This window comes from Branchiostoma belcheri, unplaced genomic scaffold, assembly GCF_001625305.1.
Source record: "Branchiostoma belcheri isolate BF01 breed outbred unplaced genomic scaffold, Haploidv18h27 scaffold92, whole genome shotgun sequence".
Classification (NCBI taxonomy): Eukaryota; Metazoa; Chordata; class Leptocardii; order Amphioxiformes; family Branchiostomatidae; genus Branchiostoma; species Branchiostoma belcheri.
Window position 1 is genome coordinate 1,018,543 of NW_017804598.1, and position 20,638 is coordinate 1,039,180.

At 40.4% G+C, this 20,638-nt stretch overlaps 1 protein-coding gene across 7 annotated transcripts in view; it reads right to left on the reverse strand.

Moving 5' to 3' along the window:
* Positions 1 to 917: 917 nt before the first annotated feature.
* The window catches only part of LOC109488175 (ribosome-binding protein 1-like), a 24,259-nt gene continuing 4,538 nt past the window's right edge, over positions 918 to 20,638 (reverse strand). Inside the window, exons 3-23 of one of the 7 annotated variants that reach the window (XM_019792351.1) lie at positions 16,407 to 16,543; positions 15,682 to 15,745; positions 15,229 to 15,274; positions 14,458 to 14,671; positions 13,994 to 14,037; positions 13,417 to 13,591; positions 12,975 to 13,082; positions 12,213 to 12,662; positions 11,121 to 11,291; positions 10,796 to 10,858; positions 10,426 to 10,475; positions 9,759 to 9,870; positions 8,279 to 8,368; positions 7,014 to 7,217; positions 6,503 to 6,598; positions 6,145 to 6,237; positions 5,562 to 5,783; positions 4,987 to 5,112; positions 4,841 to 4,858; positions 3,139 to 3,228; positions 918 to 2,060 (exon numbers count right to left, since the gene is read on the reverse strand). In XM_019792351.1, coding sequence (XP_019647910.1) covers positions 2,025 to 2,060; positions 3,139 to 3,228; positions 4,841 to 4,858; positions 4,987 to 5,112; positions 5,562 to 5,783; positions 6,145 to 6,237; positions 6,503 to 6,598; positions 7,014 to 7,217; positions 8,279 to 8,368; positions 9,759 to 9,870; positions 10,426 to 10,475; positions 10,796 to 10,858; positions 11,121 to 11,291; positions 12,213 to 12,662; positions 12,975 to 13,082; positions 13,417 to 13,591; positions 13,994 to 14,037; positions 14,458 to 14,671; positions 15,229 to 15,274; positions 15,682 to 15,745; positions 16,407 to 16,543 — 2,609 coding nt within the window. In that variant the 3' untranslated portion in view covers positions 918 to 2,024. The remainder of the gene's footprint in view (positions 2,061 to 3,138; positions 3,229 to 4,840; positions 4,859 to 4,986; positions 5,113 to 5,561; positions 5,784 to 6,144; positions 6,238 to 6,502; positions 6,599 to 7,013; positions 7,218 to 8,278; positions 8,369 to 9,758; positions 9,871 to 10,425; positions 10,476 to 10,795; positions 10,859 to 11,120; positions 11,292 to 12,212; positions 12,663 to 12,974; positions 13,083 to 13,416; positions 13,592 to 13,993; positions 14,038 to 14,457; positions 14,672 to 15,228; positions 15,275 to 15,681; positions 15,746 to 16,406; positions 16,544 to 20,638) is intronic. The other 6 variants (XM_019792357.1, XM_019792354.1, XM_019792352.1 and 3 more) reach the window with 6 other exon arrangements.

Sequence of the window (20,638 nt, forward strand, 5' to 3'; positions counted from 1 at the left end):
GTGTTAATTCAGCACTAAGGGCAGGGATAGTAGTGCCATTGTTAATTCAGCACTAAGGACAGGGAAAGTAGTGTCAGTGTCAATTTAGCACCAAGGACATGGACAGTAATGTCAGTGTTAATTCAGCACTATGGACATTATCCTATGCTGGCACCGGTCGCCTCCTCTGCAGCCTGAGGCACCTGATATCGCCATGGATCAAAGCTCCCCGGGGCAGTCGTAAACAATCACTGCAATGATAAGAGCTGTTCAGCCAACGTTGTATGTTGCAGTGCTCCATTGAACTGCTAGAGGCCGCTTTTGATCCATGCACTTCATTGCTTCCTAGCCGTAACTGAAGTTTTTTGTAAACGCGTAAGGCCACACCAATTTTATTTCTTGGTTAACGGATTCGCCCGCTTCATTTTTTTCTGATTTGCAAATAAAAATAAAAATTCAGAATCAACTGCAAAATGCTCATATTTTGCCCTGAACAGTTGAAAACAGTCCTTTTCATCCTAGTTGTCACAGTTATTCCAACTTTCAATGCAATGGAATCATTTAAAGTTCAAAATTCATTGTTTAAATTTTGAACCAGCCTGGTGTGTTGACTTAATGGCTCCTATCATACCATTTTAGGCCTTAATAGGATGCCTAGGCCTGTTTTTATTTTTTTTTCGCCCGCCCGCTCCATTATTTTTCTAGAAAAATCCATTAACCAAGAAATTAAATTGGTGTGGCCTAATAGAAGAGTTTTTTCCAAACATTGGAAAGGATCAAATTTGTGGAAGATCTAACGTCATATTCAGAAAGTCATTCTTGCTCTTAGCAGCAACTTAAGCATTAACACTGCCATTGACTCAGCAAGCTATTAATCATTCTTCTATGCCTGCAAGATGTAAAAAAGATCCATACACAAAGTGAAGTACAGACAACACGTTGAGGCACATCAGACACTTTTTATTGACACCTGTCCAGACGACACAGTCAACATCCCCATATGGCCCCTCCCCACTAAGTACATGTACATCTGCTACATACTGTAGCTTCACCTGTACATACATGCATACATACTGTGTGCCAAATTCCAACTATTATACGGATACTTAAAAACTGGTGTAAAGGAATCAACAACTGGTTTAGCTGAGAAGAACTCTGCCTGTTTCGTAAAGGTACATTTATAGGAACTTAAGTAACATTTCCATTGTTTTACATCCCTCAGGAACCCATTGCACACTGATTGGCCAAACTAAAGTATACATTTAATGCCTTGCCTAGTTATATACCATTCTCCTTCTTAAAGTAAACATTATGACTCATACTATCTATCTGACACCAAATAGCAGCCACCTTCAGTATACTTGTGGCCCGACAAGAAAGAAATGGATTCTTACAACCTTGCCCAATCATTAGTCCAAATTTTTCAGAACTTAGGTGGCTAGAATATGGGAAGCATATTCTTAACATCTATTACATTTTGGAATCTAGAGTGATCTTTTTGCCCATCTTTCTTCCAATTGCTGTGTTTATACTGTCTTATCTAAAAGTAAAAGAAAAAAGAACTAAAAACTAAAAAAGATGATCGATTCCTACTACCATCTATAGACCAGTCATAAACTTTGTAATTCCTAGTCTAGCTTTCCTACCAATTTCCATACATGGAAACATCTACAAACCCTATCTAGCTGCTTCTATGATGCAAATTCGAGTGGATTGAAAAATAGTTAATGCAATGGTATAATCATGTATTGATAAGTACAATTACAACACTACAGAGTACAGAATATCTCATCTTATGCGCCCTATACATTTTTGGGTGTTACGTTTCAAGAAAAATAGATTTAGTCTTTCTTATTGGCTGTATAAATGTAGGAAAAGTATGGTAGAGAAATTGCTCATAGCTATATATAATTACAAGTACTTTTCCTACAGCAGAGATTGGGAGTAGGTAGTCAAGAAGTTGTGTAAACTAGAGCTGCAGAGGATCTCACACCAGGGTTCTGTCAGGTGGAGATCTCTCACCGAGGTTTCATCATGTGGTGCTCTCACACTGAAGTGCCGTCATCTGGAGCGCCTTGCACCTGAGGAAAACACACAAAACGGTTTGCATGTTGCAAAATTGAACCATTTTACAAACCTTCAGCCTGCTATGGTAGCCATTTGGCACCAAATTTGTATTGCTTGTGGGGTTAGGCAGCATGGGAAAGGTTAAAGACAAAATAATGTCCTTCAAGACAACATGTCTACTTCAGCTGAAAAATATCATATAAATGTAAAAAAAAGGTTAAAATTATTGTTATGATATGTTGTTAATTGAGACTAAGATTTCTTAGTGTTAGCTTTATGGATATTGGAATACAAAATTATTTCAATATCAAAAAAACCTATGTTACAATATCATAAAAAATATAAAGTGAAGAATGGTCTTTTGAATGATAGGTCAGGCTTTATATTCATTAGCACCACGGAATGTAGCAACCTTCAAATTTGTACAATGTGTTAGTCTCAGACCACTAATTACATTACCGGTACTATATGTGCAGAATGCAAACTGTTTAACCAGGCCAGACAATCCCGCAAACACAGGTTTTGATGAATAATATTGTGCTCAAGCTAAGAAATTAATGAGTTGAAGCCATTTTTCTTGAAGTCCTTTGAAATCAATAGTTTAATAAAAAAATTTAATAACCTAGCAGGATGAAGAATAATTGGCAGGATTCAAGGGTGTTTTTTTGATAAATTTTTCTTGGAATGCAGGTTACAAATCTGGCTATTTTTTGTTTATAAAGTAGGAAATGTATTGTACGTAATGTAATGTAAGTAACCCTGTGACTATGTACCAAAATGAGACAAAGGTCTCATGAAACACTGTTAGATCAGACAAGAATCAAACTCTTAAAAATAAATCATACAATATGGCATGAATTTTTTCCGTCTACCACACCCACTCACGTATTCTCTTTACAAGTTGTAGTTTTAACAAACAAAATGAAGACACAGATTTATGTCAGGATTTACGGGGTTTGACTTCAGGAGTTAAGGTTAGCTCATGCACACATCACAACACAGAAGTGTTAGTAGGAGAGAGGGGTGCAATGGAGAAACACAGGTAAGGGGTGCACAGACATCACTCGACACTTGGAACATAGGAACAAGTACCTCTTGTAAGGCGTCTGCCAAATCTTTTTCTATTTGTGACTGATTGAGAGACTGTGGTGCTTCCACTACCTCTGACTGAGCTGTGCTCCCCTACAAATTAGAATCGGCAGCCGCAAATTATTTCAAACATTCAGCTTTCACAAGAAAAGGTGCTGCATCGTCCTTTTTTGCACTGGAAATTTTCCTTGTGCGTAAAATAAAACTGTTGCCTGGTATCCGTCCTAATCAAGCACTTGTTTGCTCCCCTCAGAGACATTGTACATAATGTCCTTGCTCCCCTGAACACCCCCCTACTGACAGTCTGGCGACCGTTGTTTGAAAATTAGCATTGAAATATGTGCATAAATTATATGCAACAGCTCTGAATGGTGCACAAGCTCCTCTTTCGAACTTTCGGGGTTTGAACGGTTATTTGGAAGTTTAATTTCTGTTACACTGCTTCTAAAACACATTTGACATAAAGACCAAATGTTTAAATAGGGACCCGTGCCAGACTTTTCGGCAGGTAAGCGATCAGATACCAAGACGGATACCAGGCTAGTAAAACTGTCCAGCTTCGGGTGAAAGCCAGATGTTCAAAGTTGGGACAAACACACTACTATTGAGCAAACACTACTGGTGTGCAAGTGCAGCTGTGACTATGCAGATGTAACATGGAAATTGTGGCAAAGGCTTTGGGTGGAAGCAACAGTACATGATCATGACTAGAATATGTCACTTTGGGATTCATTCTTACACGTCAACTGTCTATGGGTAGACAGAAACATTTTGCTCTATACTGGTAGCTGATAATTAGATGCTAACATACAGATTGTACAAGATTATACAGTAATTTATTAATTTGAAGAGATTCTATAGGTAAAAAGGAAACAAAACCAAACAATTTAAGACTGCCGGGGGCATCTAAGTGTGACTTATCCAAGTTATAATCAACGATGAAAGTATGAGAGAGAAGGAAACTAATCGAAATGGACAGTTTTTAACATGTTTGACAAGATTAGCTTTACTGTAGGATAATAATAATATTGGACCATAACACATAATAGGAAACACAATGTCCTAATGTTGCTATCAAATTAGTGGAATATGCAAAATCTCCACTTTTCCATCCAACCAGGGGAGGTGAAAAAATTTCAAATTCAACTTTCTTTAGAATTAACCTTCTCCCCCTAAGGTAGCCATTTAGCACCAAATTTGTCATGTTACAGGATTAGGCAGCAGGGAGAAGGTTAGCTAGTAAAGAAAGTACATGTGCCAACCATATACTGTATGAGACGGTTCTTTATTCAACGACCAGTGGGTTTTCACATCCAAAATTTTAGTGACCATCTGTCACCTTTTTCAGGGCAACAATGACTGGTTCTGAAGGTGACAGATGGTCACCAAAATATTGAATGTGAAAACCCACTGGTCATTGAATAAAGAACCTTCTTACAGTCTCAAACCAACCTGATGAAACGCCAAAAAGCAACTCAAGCCTGATGAAATTATTCACGGATGTAAAAACAATTTTTGCGGGCGAAAAAGTAGAAAGGGCAAAAATTCTGCTAAGTCTAAAATTGAGGAGTTTACGCATAGGAAGTTAATGATAAAAAATGCTGATTGAAAACTGTCTGCTACAGTAACTTAAGTGTACCAAGCAGCAAAAAGAAAGACAAGCCAAGTTGGTCATTTTGACATGAGAGAACTTGGAAAATCTCACCTTTTCCCCAGAACTCCCCTGTGGAATAGGAAGGACAGGAAAACTTTACTTTTTGACCAACAAAAAAAGAAAGCCAAAGAAAAGTATAGGATAAGAAGGACAGTAGTCGGGGTACTGAAAGTGTAACATTAGTAGTGAAATCTCACCTGTAGCTTTTTGACATTTTCCCTTTCTTTTTTGAGTTGATCCTCTGCTGTCTTGAGCAGGGACTGGAGTTTGGTGGCAGCTGACCCCAGCTCCTTACACAACTTCTTCTCCTTCTCCAGACGTGCCTGGAGACACAGTCAACAACAGAATTACCTTCCCAACCACATACATGGAAATGGCATGTCGGCAGAACATACTGCTCCTGCACGAAACCTGGATTTTTCATTGATTGGTCAATGTTGAATCAGATTTTTGCTCCATGCAGATGATATCTTTTATGACTTAAAAGCTTTTGAAAACAATGGATGGGATGCCATATAATGTGTAATGTTCTACCGAAGTACTATGCACAATACATGTAGATTATGAGTTTCGCACAGGTGCAGTGCACTCTGCTGGCGCGCTACATGTATGAGAACCTCTATGTTCAGAAGAACTGAAAACTGAAAAAGGTGGAGAAAACTGGTTGTCAGACTGCTTGCAGTGTCCCAACGTTCAAATAATTAACACTAAGGGATAGATGACACTGACGAGTGTTAAAACAACATCCCCACTCCATGATTGCCTCCCGTACCTTGAGTGCTGCTATCTCCTCATCCCTCTTGTTGAGGTCCTCCTCTGTGGGGCCTGCAGGGCCGTTCTCCGCCTGGCTGCTCCCCGCGGCCTGCAGCGTCTGCAGGTCCTGCCGCAGCTTGTCCCTCTCCTCCTGCAGGGCCTGCAGCTCCTCAGAACCCTGCTGGCTCTCCGACTTCACCTGCTGCACGGCTTCCTGCATTGCACGGACCTCTCCTCTGGCCTGGGGGAGAGGAATGCCAGTGGTTAGTCCTCCCCCACTTTGTACAACTAGATGTTTACGGATTTGTTAGGTAATGTAACCTGTATCTTGTTATATTTTGTCTTGAACTTGAATGAAAAGCAGCCAGAAGCCTAATATTTTAGTATTTCTGACATGTATAAACAAAAATAGACAAAGCAATTACTAGCGCTATATAGGACTAGATATTCTCTTACACCCTTCCAAAAAATGAATATCTTTTAACATCTTGCAGCTTAGAACATGTCTATAGCACCACAAAATCTTGTTGGTTTGAAGGAACTGTTTTGTTCTACTGCAACTATTCCTACTTGTTCAGGGAGTACCAAGATGAACCACTCACTTGTTCGAGGTCTTCGTTTGCTAACCTCAGCTTCTCCTGCCACTTCTGTTCCTCAGACTCCACACTGCTCTGCAGTCTGTTCAGGATAGACTCCTGAGAACAAAGTCATCAACAGAGTTACAAACAACTGGACGGTCAATCTTACTGCAATGTAGCTTTGATAGGTATCAAATACAGCATATCTTGCAGAAACCCTCACAATCCACCATTTTTAAACAAGACTTATTACCAATATTTGTCACATTCTATCAGCCCTTAATCAGTTTTGTTGACCACTTATCTAACTAAAAAAAGTGCTGACAAAAAGACTCCAAAATCATGTAAACTCAGTTTTCTTGATGGCTTCTTGCTAACTTACTGTGTCTGCCAGAACTGTCTTGTACTTCTCACACTCCTCCTGTAGTTCCTTCTCCCTCTCTGCTGCCTCTGCAAGTTTGGCCTCAACACCTTCATCCTGAGGAGATACAAGATTACAAGACCATGTCTTACATTTGACCATGTTGTCTGTTGAGACTAGCTAATGTGATTTTAAAAAAAAACTAGAGAGGTAATGTTTGCAAAGCAATTCATAGTCTTTGCCTTCACATTGTCCATATACCATAAGCAGATTCATATATCTGGTGACCAGTCCCTCCAACTCCTGCCACTTGCTACATAATGTTATCCAACACCACAATCATGGTATCTGCTACAGCACGGGTTAGGCGGTTACCATGGTGACAGCTGCCTGGTCTAGGTCATTGACATTATTTGTTTTGAATAGAAGAGGAAGACCAAAAACAACATGTTTACCTTCCCTGAAACAACTTCCGTGAGAACGTTCGTAAACATAAATATGGGTAAACAACCCACCCCTCCCCATTATCTACCTCGGGTGTTTGTGAAGGCACTTCAGCAGGCTGCACAGAGGCTGTCTTCATCTCTTCTAGCCTGGCGAGCGCAGCCTTCTCGAAGCTGGTGAGCCAGACCTGGTACTCCAGGGAGGGGTCCATGGACATGGAGATGTCTGGGAAGATTCTCTGCAGGGCTTCTCTGGCCTGACTCCTGTCCTTGTCTGACGTGGCAGTGTCATCCTGTGTATGGGAGTCAAACAGGAATTTGCTATGGAGAGATCACAGTGTACATAGACATAGCCTGTTTCTGTGTTCAGAATACGTTACTACATAGACCATAGCCTAGGCTGTGCAAGGACGTTTAGGTGAGACCGAAATGATATTGTGGCCAACAGTTTCTAATTCCCTCTCTGGGGACAAAGATTGCAAGTGCAGCACTGTTCTGCTAGAGATATTTTAATTATCTATATGGGTCCTTGCGAAGCAAATGTGTGTATGTGGTCAAAATGGAACATTTTGGTGATCAGTCCTTTTACAAAAGGAAATCAAAAAGGAGCTTAGTACTAGTATATGCAAAACAAAAATATCTAACAGAGGCTAAATGTTAATATCTGAGCAAACACAGGACAAGGTTATAAGAAATACGGTGCAGAAAAGGGGCTCAAGTTAATGAAGGAAATAATACATAAAACAAATAGATTGAAAAAATACCAATATGGTCACCCTCTATGGTAAACTTCATCTTGTATAATGTGTATGCAAATGATGATTGGCAGAATAGTTAGTACAAAGCCATGCATACTTAGAGGGCTGTGAGGGTAAAAACTATGGTGACAGAACAATAACTTTATGATGTTAAATGTTGAGACAGCACTAACACTAAGGCGAAGGCTCCTATATGCTACAAACTTATATCTAGAATAGGATGGTCTTTGAATATCTTTGAATTCAGGATTGGACATGTGAAGCTATGTATAATATATCCCATTGGCAATTCTGGTTGTTCTTTTCATACATTTTTCATTGGTGTCCATACTTTTGCAAAAGTTGTTCAAATCTCTTTTTTCAATCATACATGTATATTTCATTTGCATTCAGTATATTTTTCCTAAATTATACATGTATGAAATATGGAAAAATCATATGTAATAATGAATGAAATGTATACAGTGTAGTGTTTATGATTTTTGACTTGCATGCAAAAAATGACATCACATTTTTAGCAATAATAAAAATCAGGATGTTCCAATAAGAAATGAAAAAAAAAAGAAAAACAGCTACAATGTCAATGTCAAAGATACCTTGGCACTGGTAACTTTCTCTTTCTCAGCAAGAGATTTTTCGGCAGCGTTTAGAGCATCCATTGCTTTCCAGTTTTTCTCACGAAGGTCCTTGTGTCAGAGAGAATGAACCAGTCAAGTTAAAACGGTAAGAAAACAGACTGTAGACCATCATGGATATACACAAGACCCTTAGCATGGTGCCAAGCCAACACTTAAAATTCCTAGTACAGTATCTCTTCAACGTTTTGCTAGAAAAATGATACCCAACTCCGTGTATTCTTGAATAGGATAGACCATTACAATGGACCAGTTGCATACTTGGTAAAAATCCTCATTATACAAACAGAATACAATCGTATACACCTGCTTCTGCGTTAAAACACAGTATGCAAAATGTAGTCTTACTAAAATCAACATCCATGTATAAACTCTTTTCTCTTCTGTTGGATGTTTACTTTTTTTTCAGTACAAGATCAGTACAGTCAGCTTCCTGTATTGTTCTTGAGTTATCTGATAGATGGAAAGGTATCTAGTGACAATGCTACACAACAACACCTAATGACTTTTCAGTCCCCAGTGTCAGGCAATTATCCATCTCTGACCTGGTCCCGGCCACATACTGACCACTATTATCTCCCTAACAGAGAGGCATAATTGTATTTCCGGAGCCAATTTGTGGATGACATCATGTTAATGTCCACAAAATTAGGTACTGATTGTTTCACTGTACTTCTACAATGTTCACTGTTTTCACAGTTAATTCTGTACTTCTGTAACTTATCATTTCCGTTATCAAATCATTTGTCTTTGGCCCCCCTTCTTGCACTTGCTGACACTGTGAAGACTTTGTGAACATTTCTATTTTCCACATACCGTAAAATTCGGTTACCGTGAAGACTAAGTGAATTACAGTAACTTTTCTCCATGGGAAGTACACTAGATGGAGAGGTGCTTAGGGGGATTGGTGAGTGACTGAACATGGGACAGGAGCAGAGGAATATGATCTGTCATGCATGGTGCAGAGGAATGGTTACGGTTCAATTCTACTTCAGCTGCATGCTTCAATGGTTGGTTGGTTGGTTGCTTACCAACTTAACCTAGGGTGGTTTCTCTCCTATTCTCAACATAGTTGGTGGTACTTTTTATATCATATCTGTTCATCTGTCAACTAAACCTGGTCCATCATTTTCCTAAACCCCCACCTACCATTCTAAACAATGTCATTTCCATTACAACCCTTAACCATGTAAATTCTTCCACCATTTTTTAACTATGTGACAACGTCAATTCCTCTACGGTGGATTACATTGTCAGTTCTGCCACCATTCCCCAATTCAAAACCATTTCTATGACACACTATGCACGAAAACCTTAACCACGCTACCATTATAAAGCATTTCAACTCCAAGCAATACCATTAATGTCACCATTTATTTTAATCTATATGCTTTCTCCTTTTCTACGACTATGTTGAACAATGTTCTGTTTGTGGTCTTACGTTGTTTTTCTTCTTCTGCTGCTCGACCGTTGTCTGCAGCTTTGCGATCTCCGCCTTCGTCTCAGTGACCTCCTCCTGCAGCTGGGTCACTGTCTTCTCCTTTTCACTGATGCTGGGATGGAAATAACATTTCAGATTGTCTCATGCTCTGCCATCGAATTGCTTAGGGTCTGGTGATAGTTCTATCTAAAAATGGGTACTCTCCTAGCAGAGGTATAGGCCACGTTGACTTGATTATATGGGTCACATACATTAATTATCCTTACTGAAAAAAAACGTTTGTGACAATACTGTTTTTTTTGGGGGGGGGGGGTACTTGAAAGATCGTAGAGGTTTAAAGGAAGAGAAGAAGATGCCAGAGAAAGGGAAGCATGGCCCAAATTACCACTACCTTACACCACCAAGTCTTCCGAAGTCAAAGAACAAAACAAGAATAAATAAATTACCAGGCATACCCAAGTTCTGTGTTTTTCTGTCTTTTCTTCACCCTTCCTGACAAGTTAAATTTCAAAAGGAAAACTCTTATTTGCCCAACTTATCCTGTTTTATTTGCATGCTGGCATCAGTTTTGGAGTGCCCGGAGGATATCATCCGTGTAATCAAATCACCATGGCCTTAATAGAAGTATAAAAGCAGGCACAAAAAGGTAGTTTAGAGAGTTACTTACAGAAGTTCATGCTCAACAACACTGATGGTCTGCATACTAGACCCCTCCGCCTGAAGATAAATAGAATATTTTAATCATAGCCAACAGATCATAGTTACAGAAACTTCCTTCTAGAGTAAGAAAGGAACCGACTGCCAATTCAGAACAATAAGAGTGCCTTTCCTTGATCATACACAGAGTATCACAACAAATCACACAGCTAAGTTTGGTTCAGTAACAAAATGCAAATGACCAACTTTATATACATTCTTATTAAGAAATGGTTATTTTCTATCTTGACACAAAGCTTATCATAGTATCCCTGCACTTCCAAACATTTTACATACAACATGTAGAAATGAATGCAGGCTGTGATAAAGAATTGAACTACCTTGTGTTCTATGTCTCCATTGGCACTTGGCACTTCTGCAGCTTTAGACTTCTTCTCAAGCTCCTAAAAACCATATGAACATAATCAGATATATATGCATATACATTTCACAACCATATTCTATAAGACCATATACCAGCTGTACAGGTATGTAACCTTACACCAGCTGTAACAGGTGTCCTAACCTTATACCAGCAGTAACAGGTGTCTAACCATATACCAGCAGTAACAGGTGTCTAACCTTACACCAACTGTTACAGGTATCTAACCTTATACCAGCTGTGACAGGTGTCTAACCATACATCAGCTGTTACAGGTGTCTAACCTTGATGAGTTTCTCCTTGTCCTCTACCGTCTTCCTACTCTCAGCCAGCTGCGCCTGCAGGTCCTTCAGCTGCTGCTGCAGACCGGAGTCCTGAGCACCTGCATCCCCTCCAGCCGCAGACTTTGCAGTCTCCAACTCATCAGACAACGCCTTGTTCTTCTCATTGAGGTCCTAGGGAGCAGATTAGTCCCATTATAGTCTGTCTTGTTTTGTTGAGACAAATGTACACCTGAACAACCAACAGCTGTGCAGTCACTCCAAATGCTGTTGTTTTGTCAGAATCTATCCATGCTGTAACAACTTGAACCAGTCTACATTCATGCTACTGAAACTCTTTCCTGCAGAGAAAAGAGATCAACCATAAGCATTGCAAACATGCAGCAAACAGTTGCTTGCCATGCATGCAGGCAGCTACAGTGGTAGTGAGCTTAGCTGTGGGTTAGTGATGGGGTTACCGTGAGCAAAAACACAATGCATCGATCGCAAGACTGCTATGCTTATGATTCCACAAGCAGGCAGCATGTCCACACTCTACATGCAGCGTTTAAATCCACAGTGAAGTAGTCTGCAAAATGAAAAGGTGCTGAGCATGTGTTAGAGATGTATCAGCAGAATGTACTGCGCCTGTGCAAAACCTGTATATACTGCGCAGAACATCTTTTAGAAATAACAGAGGGCCTAAGACAGTTCCTTGAGGTTGTATTCGTGTATTTAAGGATGACATTCAGCATTTAAATGTTGGAAAAGATATCTTCTGCAATGGGCAAACTTCTGATGCAACATTGACCGTTTCTGGGTTTTGCACAGGCACAGAATGTTCTCCTGACATGGTTGGTTAGGGTTGGTGTGAGTGAAAGCTTGTGGTTAGCGAAGGCCACACACACAGTGCACTGATGCTGCTGACAAATAGCACGAGAATGACCTTCCTCATATTTCCTTTTTAAAGAATACATTGATCTTTTCGCAATGACTTGGGTTGAAGGCATATCTTCCAGAAGCTAAATAGTTGTGAGAATATTTGGGTTTTAGGATGTTTAAGGAGGTCATTCTTAGCTATTTATCATGTAGCCAGCAGTCGAGGTTGATTTGAACCTGGACTTCTTTGTCCTTGGTCTCCTGAGCCAGCCTGCTCTGAGCCACTTGTGAGTCAGCAGCCTCGACTCTCTGTTCCAGCTGTTCTCTCAGAGTCGCAGCCTCCTGCAGCTGGGCCTTAGCCTGCTCCAGCTGAGCACGTGACTCCTCCAGCTGTGTGCTGGTGTCGGCCAGCTGTGTCTGGGAGCTTTTCAGCTGCGACTTGGTGTCATCTGATTCCGACTGCGTCTGGGACAGCTGCTGATTCGCCTGGTCCAGCTGCGATTTCACCTCACTCAGCTCAGCTTGAATCTCTCCCAGCTGCACCTGTAGGGCACCTGAAGCATCCTCCACGGCAGCAGGTGCTTCAGGTGCAACCTGGCTAGCCTGGAGAGAGGAGAGCTGACTTTCCAAGGAGGAAAGTTTGTCTTTCAGTGACTTGCTTTCTGCCTCTGCTTGGTCAGCTGCGTCCTGGAAGATTGAAGTACATTTTGTCCCCATGAATCATTTGCTGATTCACCGTTAGCCAGGCAATACATGCCACACTGTGACAACAACTCAACACCTGTACTCACCAACAGAACATGTGCAAACACGGAAGAAATATAAGGCATGACGTACGAGGTACAAAAAAAGTACTGCCATCTCTTTAGGAAGAGGGGCTACATTCCATGCACACCAAATGAACTATCAGGGCAATAACCCTCTTTGCACCAAATAAAGGAAGGAAGATCTCTCTAAAAAAAATCTTTCAAGAAAAAATACTTCTAGCTTCAGTCTCACCTTGGCCTTCTTGATGTCGGTACCCATGGCGTTATTCTTGGCTTCTGACTTTCTCAGCTGCTCGGTGACTTCGTTCAGTCGCTTGGTGAGCGAAGATTCGGCATCACGCTGCATGGAGGATACGCAAATCAGAATGATGACCAATCACTTCCAAACGTAATCCACAAGAGTTTCGGACATGTGACCTATTCATGTGAGACTTTACAGACTTTGTCAGCAATTGGTCAAACGTGCAAGGCATATCGTTCACTGTCTCTGTTTAGTGATGGCTGGAGTGCCCTGCCTGACATAAGTGGCCTCCTCTATACCTCTGATGAAGGCGACACTGATCATTGAAAATTTTATCCTTGTGCACCCTTGTGTGGGAACAAAGTTCAGCATCGTACTATGATTCCTGCCTAACCTTGCTTACTTATCATGTAAGACCGTGATGAGACCGTACCTGGCTGGCGTGGACCTGTCGGACCTGCTGCTGTGCCTCCGTCAGCGCGGTCTCCGCCTTCCTGCGCCCGTCCTCCTCACCCTGCAGCCGCGCCTGGACCGAGTTGTACTCGTTCTTCAGCCGGGCGTGCTCAGTACGCAGGTTGGCCAGGTCGTTCTGGATGCGCATCTCTGTCCTGTGGGGCAAGCATGGGGGGATTGAGTCATGATGATGATGGATGGTTTATTGGGGATAGAATCATTCTCAGCCTATATGCAGAATTGCGGAGTCAAAACTGATTTTGAAAGCTCATTTTCACTGATTTTAAAAGCTCATTTTCCTGGTTAAAAGCTCATTTTAACTCATTTTAAAAGCTCATTTTAACTTATTTTAAAAGTTAAAATGGCGACTATTTTTGGCCAGAAATTGATGAAACCCAAGAATCTTAACCATAAAACGAACATATTGCAATACTCAATAACGTAATGAACGTTGTATCCAAGACTTGAACATTGCACTTGGCATGCTGTAAATAATTGACATCTCTACAAACATGAAGAAAAGCACTAGGTAAACAATACAGTAGAAAAACACTCACCCCTTGGTGGCCTCATTCACAGCAGACTTCAGGATCTTGTTTTCCTGTAACAGAGTTGTGTACACGTTTCAATTACCATCCATTTGTTATCAGAGGATGTACCAGCCTATACACATCTTCCTGATAAAAATCCCACAGGAACAGTACATCCTTGATCTCCAAGAAGATCTTTTGGTGGCTGTAATACAGTATCAAATTGGCAAGACAGTCTCAAATTGGCAAGACAGTCTCAAATTAGCCAGAAAGTATCCCTTCATAGTTTGCTGTAAAATAAAGATACCACCACAAATTAGAAAGCCCTATAAAAATGCCTAAAAGCCGAAGTCTAAAGCTCTGCTTGGTAAGTAGTACATCCTGTCGCTATTACTTTTTTTACTGGCCCAAAAATATGACCACTTCCATACTTTTAAAACTGCTTCAAGCTAGAGAATACTACAAAAACAGCACAGTTTCAGCATGGTTACCTCCTGCAGCTGCACGATGTGTGCCTCCTGGCTGCTGTTGGTCTGCATCTCGGCCAGCTGGTTGTGCAGCTTCTGGTTCTCTGCCAGGTGCTGCTCGTGGGTGGTCTTCATGCGGGTGTAGAGCGCCTGGATCTCCTGCTGCTGCTGGCTCACCTTCTGCTGCAGCGACGTCTCCTGGGCAGAGAAGCGCAGACGCTCCTGCTGCAGCTCCTGCCTGTGGGTGGGTGTGTGTGGGCGGCAACACTGCTGATAGTCTACTCATATCTTGTTGTACTGATGCAGAACCTGGTCACAGCAAAACTACCATAGTTTCCAAAGGGCAGCTATCTGACTCCATTGTTTTCAATGAGGGACATGTTGTAGTGTCAGCACATTGAATACAGCAATTCAGCTGTCTTCATGGAAGCAAAATTACATGGTCTGAGGAAAACAGACGTGTTCACAGAGCTTAATCTTCACGGTGGTGGCAAGAACAAGTTGGGCAAAAGACGAATGATTTGTGAAAGACAATGATAAGTTCACAGTACAAAAGCGACTGTGAAAAACACAGTGAAAAAATCAGAAATTACAGTAATCCATCCCACCAACCTTCACGTACACATGCATTTATCTGCCTCCAACAAATAACTCTGATACCTTTGGACATATGCAACATGTCTCTAAAACAATACAGACTCTGATAACAAGGAGGATAAGATCTAATAATACAGTGCAGTACTATAAACAGGATCTAGATAGACACAATTAACTTCTATGTGCTATCATTCTTACCTCAGTTCCTTCATTTTCTGGTGGGATGCCAGAACTTGCTGCTGCCCTGAGGGGAGAAGATACAGAGAAACTCAATTCTGGATAGTTTTGCTTAACCTTCAGCATGCTAAGGTAGCAGTTTGGTACCAAACCTGTCCTGGTTATGAGGTTAGGTAGCAGGGAGAAGGTTAAAAATCCCTTTCCTTATCAGTTGTACTACTTTAAAAATATTTCTCCAACATTCCCAAAAGAGGATTTTTCTTCAGATTTGAGGATAGGCCTGTAAATTTTCCTCAAAGAAGATACATTAACTGTGAAATGAATCGTATTTCCTGTAATATTCTTATCATGTACAATCCAATAGTATACATTAGGAATAAATAGACTCCGAGTGAGCTTGACGCAGTAAGTGTGAGAGTAGATAGGTAGATGACTGTTACTGTGAGTATAAAGCAGATGTGTCTGTGTCTTTACCATCCTGGAACTTCTTCTCGAAATCCTCTGCCTGCTTCTTCATGGAGTCTGCTTTCTGTCCAGCCTGTAAAATAACAGATGTCCTTTTCATGGATTCATGTCAACATGCAACATGTGTAAACATCTGTAGTAAGCAAGGTACCTGGTGCATGTATGGTTTAACATGTGGCAATTCCTGCATTAATGAGTGGCCATGGTATGCTATAAAGGCAACTTATTGACTTTAAGTTTGTAAAACAATGTTTGGGCAAAAGTACACATAACTTTTAAATGATATGTTTCTGTCATGTTATAATTATACAATAGCACAGTGTATGTATGAAGTATGTTAAAGGTGACATAACATGGTTACTTGTCTAAAATGTTTGGGCCCTTTGTTATACTATAACAAAGGGTCCAAACATTTCAGAGTGTGCCGGTAGTGATACATGTGCAAATATATCAAGTTAAACAGAGAAGTCCAGCCATAATTTTCTTGAGGACCAGGTTGCTTTAACTGCTGCTAGTGGATTAATATTACAAGAAATCCACACTTCTGAATGGCTGAGGGGAACTAGCCATGATCCAAGGCACAAGAATCTAGACTTCTGATTGGCTAAGACGAAGTAGCCATCTTCTTAGAAAGAAAAAATCCACACTTCTGATTGGCTGAGGGGAAGTAGCCATGTTGTAAGGCACAAATTCATCACTGTCATGATATATTGTTAGTATGACCAATGGCTCACCTTGGCCCACTCTGTGGACTTCCGTCCCTGCTTGGAGAGCATGATCTCGATCAGCTGCTGCATCTCTGCGTCCGACAGCTTGGCAGTCTGTACGCTGGTCACCAGACTGTCCATCACAGCTGTCATAGCTGGGGCATCTAGAGCATTGACAAAAAAAAACTATTCAAACCCATGCTGTAACAAGTGGTAGAGCAACTGCCTTAAAAACTACTAGAGGCCCCAACATTATGTCCCTTCTTCCCTAGCACAAGAGCTATCTAGTATAATCTACCACTCAAAAATCGTAACCGTAGCATATCCCAAACACATGATATCAAAACCCAGAAGTTCCACTTCAGTCCATAGACAAGCTGCCAGGAGGCCCAAAATCTCATTTACAGTTTTTGTAACAACCTACCAAGACATCAAATATGATATACCAATACATCCAGCAGTTCTTGAGTTATTTTGTTCACTAACATACACACAGTCACTGCCTGAAATATACCCTCCATTTCTCATGGAGATAATAATGTTCTAGCCATGACACTTTCAATGTTTCATTGCCAACATGCGCTATAAAGTGTTCATGATACACGAGTGTCTGTGGTGTAAGTTGCTGATTTTGTATCGTAAACACCACAGTGAAGTCAATCATGTCTAAACCGGTGGCACGTCTGGCAGATTTCAAACATGATACCTTTGTGTACAACAGAATGTGATCGGCACCATAGACTACCAGACTGGTTACAGCATCACAAAATCTTGTTACCGTTGTTAGTCTGGGTAAATGGGCAAGACTCTAGAAACCCTTTCTAACATACACTGATACTATTACTACACATGTTGTTCAAGCAAAAATTGTCCCTATAGCTATTCTCCAAGAAGAGGTTGCTGGGGAAGATGGTTAACATTCTATATATCATGCACCGTTTTTTCTGGCACTAACAGGGCATATATAGAAAGGTAACGATCTTCCCCACCAACCTCTGCTTGGAGAGTACTTATACTAGCTAGGTAACAAAGAAAAGGAATTTCTAGAACATGCACAGCAAACTACTGTGGCACAGCTTCATCCCAATCAAAGTCTGTCATAACAGACTGCTTTCATGAATCTACACTACTGTTCTATACCACTGTCAAGTACGGCATGAATGCTTGTTCTAATACTAGTACTTTTATACTACCAGTAGTCAATACAAGTGCAGGACATTTGAAGTGTGATTGAAAGAATATATGTATGGAGTTAATACATGTATGTAGCAGCTCTGATTTGCCAGCTCCCCTGCCTGGTTTATAAAACTGACTGGAAACATCTGCTCAAAGTCAATTCCTCTACTTTCACAACACATCAATCTACATAATCCTTATTATGCCTCATTTATATTTTAAGCAAAATGTGAAAATAAGAGCTCAACTATAGCTAGGATATAACCACTTTGTCTCTATAATATGATTCTCAGTGGAACTAGTTTCCACTCAGCAGGTATCCAGACAATTCCATCTGGCATGGTATCTCCATAATTACATTTGGCCACATTATCTGTTTATGTTGACTGGGTAATCCATCAACCCCCCTGCTGTCACAATGTGTAAGTACGCAAATTTACAATCTGTGGACAAACAGAGATGTGTCAGGCTGGACAATGCATGTTGTTCTTGGAATCATCTGGAGCTAATGATGATTGTAGTCAAGGTGTGATGGTTAACACAGTTGAAATATTCACACTTCTCTAGCTGTCTAGCACTAGCCTGGGTGCCATCCGAATTTGTAACGGCTCCCCCGAAAATTCAGATGGCACCCAGGCTAGTCTAGCACTTATCAAGATGACCAAAACACAAAATATATTACAGGAGAAAACTGGACCGTAGTGAAGTGCCTACTGTTTTTTGTTTGTTTGCTACGAAACAAAAGAAAGGGTGACTTCTGTTTTATACTATTATAGTGAAAACTGAAGCCTGCTTGTATGTACTTACTTGAGCCAATATTAGAAACCTAAGCTCGTAGTGCCAGTAATTAGTGTGTGTTAGGTCCCCCAGTCTGTACACACATCTGTGCATCTTTACAGATCTATAAACTACCTTAGGGCACAACCATACAGCTGTCTTTGGTCATGCTAATTGCTCCCTTTGCTTTGATCTACGTGGAAATACTAGCAACATCATATCGTATAACATACATTGTACATGTATATACTAACTGGTAATATATAAAATCATAGATCCTTTTGAATTTAATATTATCAGGCATCAATATTTCTATCAGAGGATTTTTAACCAATGGCAAACCAACTATGCAACAAAACATTATCAATTTCCCTCCTAGAACTGTCTTTTTGTTCCAAGGACTATTGACACCCATAAAAACAAGCTTCTATGTATGTAGTTACTGCTGGACTGACTGTCGCCATTTTATGTACAACAGAAGACAGATAGCCCATCTATTACTATGATCTAGGATGATCCAGCAGTATGGCCATCTGCGCTTAGCTCCACCCACAAAGCTGTCACGTGTTGGGAAATTTTGTACTACAAGATAAAAAAAAAGAAGAGTAGCATTCTTGTGTCTTTCCAAACAGCTTGGACTGCGCAGTGGCAGACATCTCAGGAAAAACAAACACTTAGAGTCTGGCTGGAGTCCAGGCGACCGATCGAATGGCACCAACCTTAGCATACTGTACGGTCACTGGGTAAGGGACATGGAAACCCCATGTCTGGTGCATTAGGCCACGGAAAGTCAATTTTATGGAGGACATCCACACACAAATTGAGTTTTTCTTGATTTTGACAACAACAAGGAAAAAATTAAATTTCGCTCTCTTCCAGTGATGAGTGTAATTGTGTAACTTGTAAGTTGTAGAAGTGACTGACACTTGAGTGGTAGCCTTGCTTGAGCATACCAGAGTAGTTGAAGTGATACCAGGCTATAGCTATCACACTAGTGTCACTTTCTTAACTTCTTGAATACCGGAATAAAAGACTTGTTGGCTACAATAACATGTTTTGTTGCTTCAGTTCCTACAATACAATGTTTTAAGTCTTTACTCTGAAAATGTAGGTATCTTTTTTCTTGCCCATCTTGTTTTTTTTTGGTACTCTCCCATTAGATCTGGAGAATGCATAGGATTAGGATGTCAGGAATAAAATTTCCTTGCTGTGACAATATTAGACTGTGATACTAGGCAGACACCTGGAATGATTTAATCAGTCTGGATCATCTCATAATCAACAAAAATGGCGGTATTCCCCGGGACAGAAAACAACCGGGGATCAACCACAGGTGCTCTAAGACCTAACCTTTATTGGTCTGTCCAATAAACAGTTATTAAATAAATATTACATGATATTTTCATATAGCCAGCGCCTGTAGTATTAATACTAGCATCAATGATCAAGGTCACATGATTACAATGCTAGGTTTTTGCAGGGGGAACATAATATAATAAAGCTATCTTCACAATTTACGATAAACCTCTAGCATCTGTTCAGTACAGTATTATTATAAAGCTATATACCATTAAGGCATGTTCGCTGTTAGAATAGAGACAGAGCATGGCAGAAAGCCAGGATGGAGTGTATTTCCCAGAATCCTACAGGAGTGACTCACAGCTGGTTACATCATGCATAACCAGAAGCCCTATGATGTATCATTATACTTCATGGTTGTAGCTACTAATATAATAATTAGTCAGAAGTGCGGAATCCTTCCCATATTATCTTTCAGTGTATGGTATGTGTATGGTATGGTATCTTTCACTTTCATGGTAATACTAGTATTAGTAGTAATAGGTGACAATAATTGTCACAACTGTTGCAACAACATGTGGACACCATGTGACCTAGAACCTTGGCAATAAACAAGAGATCGTCAAACTTTTAAAACTGCGGACTACAGAAACTGGCTGTGACAAATGATAATCATTTCTGCCAACATTTGAACGCATGCTAAGGCCACACCAATTTAATTTGTTGGTTCTCGGATTTTTTCAGAAAAAATATGAAGCGACAGGGCGAAAAAAAAAAAAAAACAGGTCTAGGCATCCTATTGTAGGCTTAAATGCTACAAAATGAGCCATGAAGTCAACACAAAAGGCTGGGTTAAAATTTAAACAATGAATTTTGAACTTTTAATCAAACCACTGCATTGATAGATGGAGGAACTGTAAGAACTAGAAGGAAAAGGACTTTCCTCAACTGTTGGAGGCAAAATATGAGCATTTTTTAGATGATTCAGAACCAGAATTTTTTTTTTT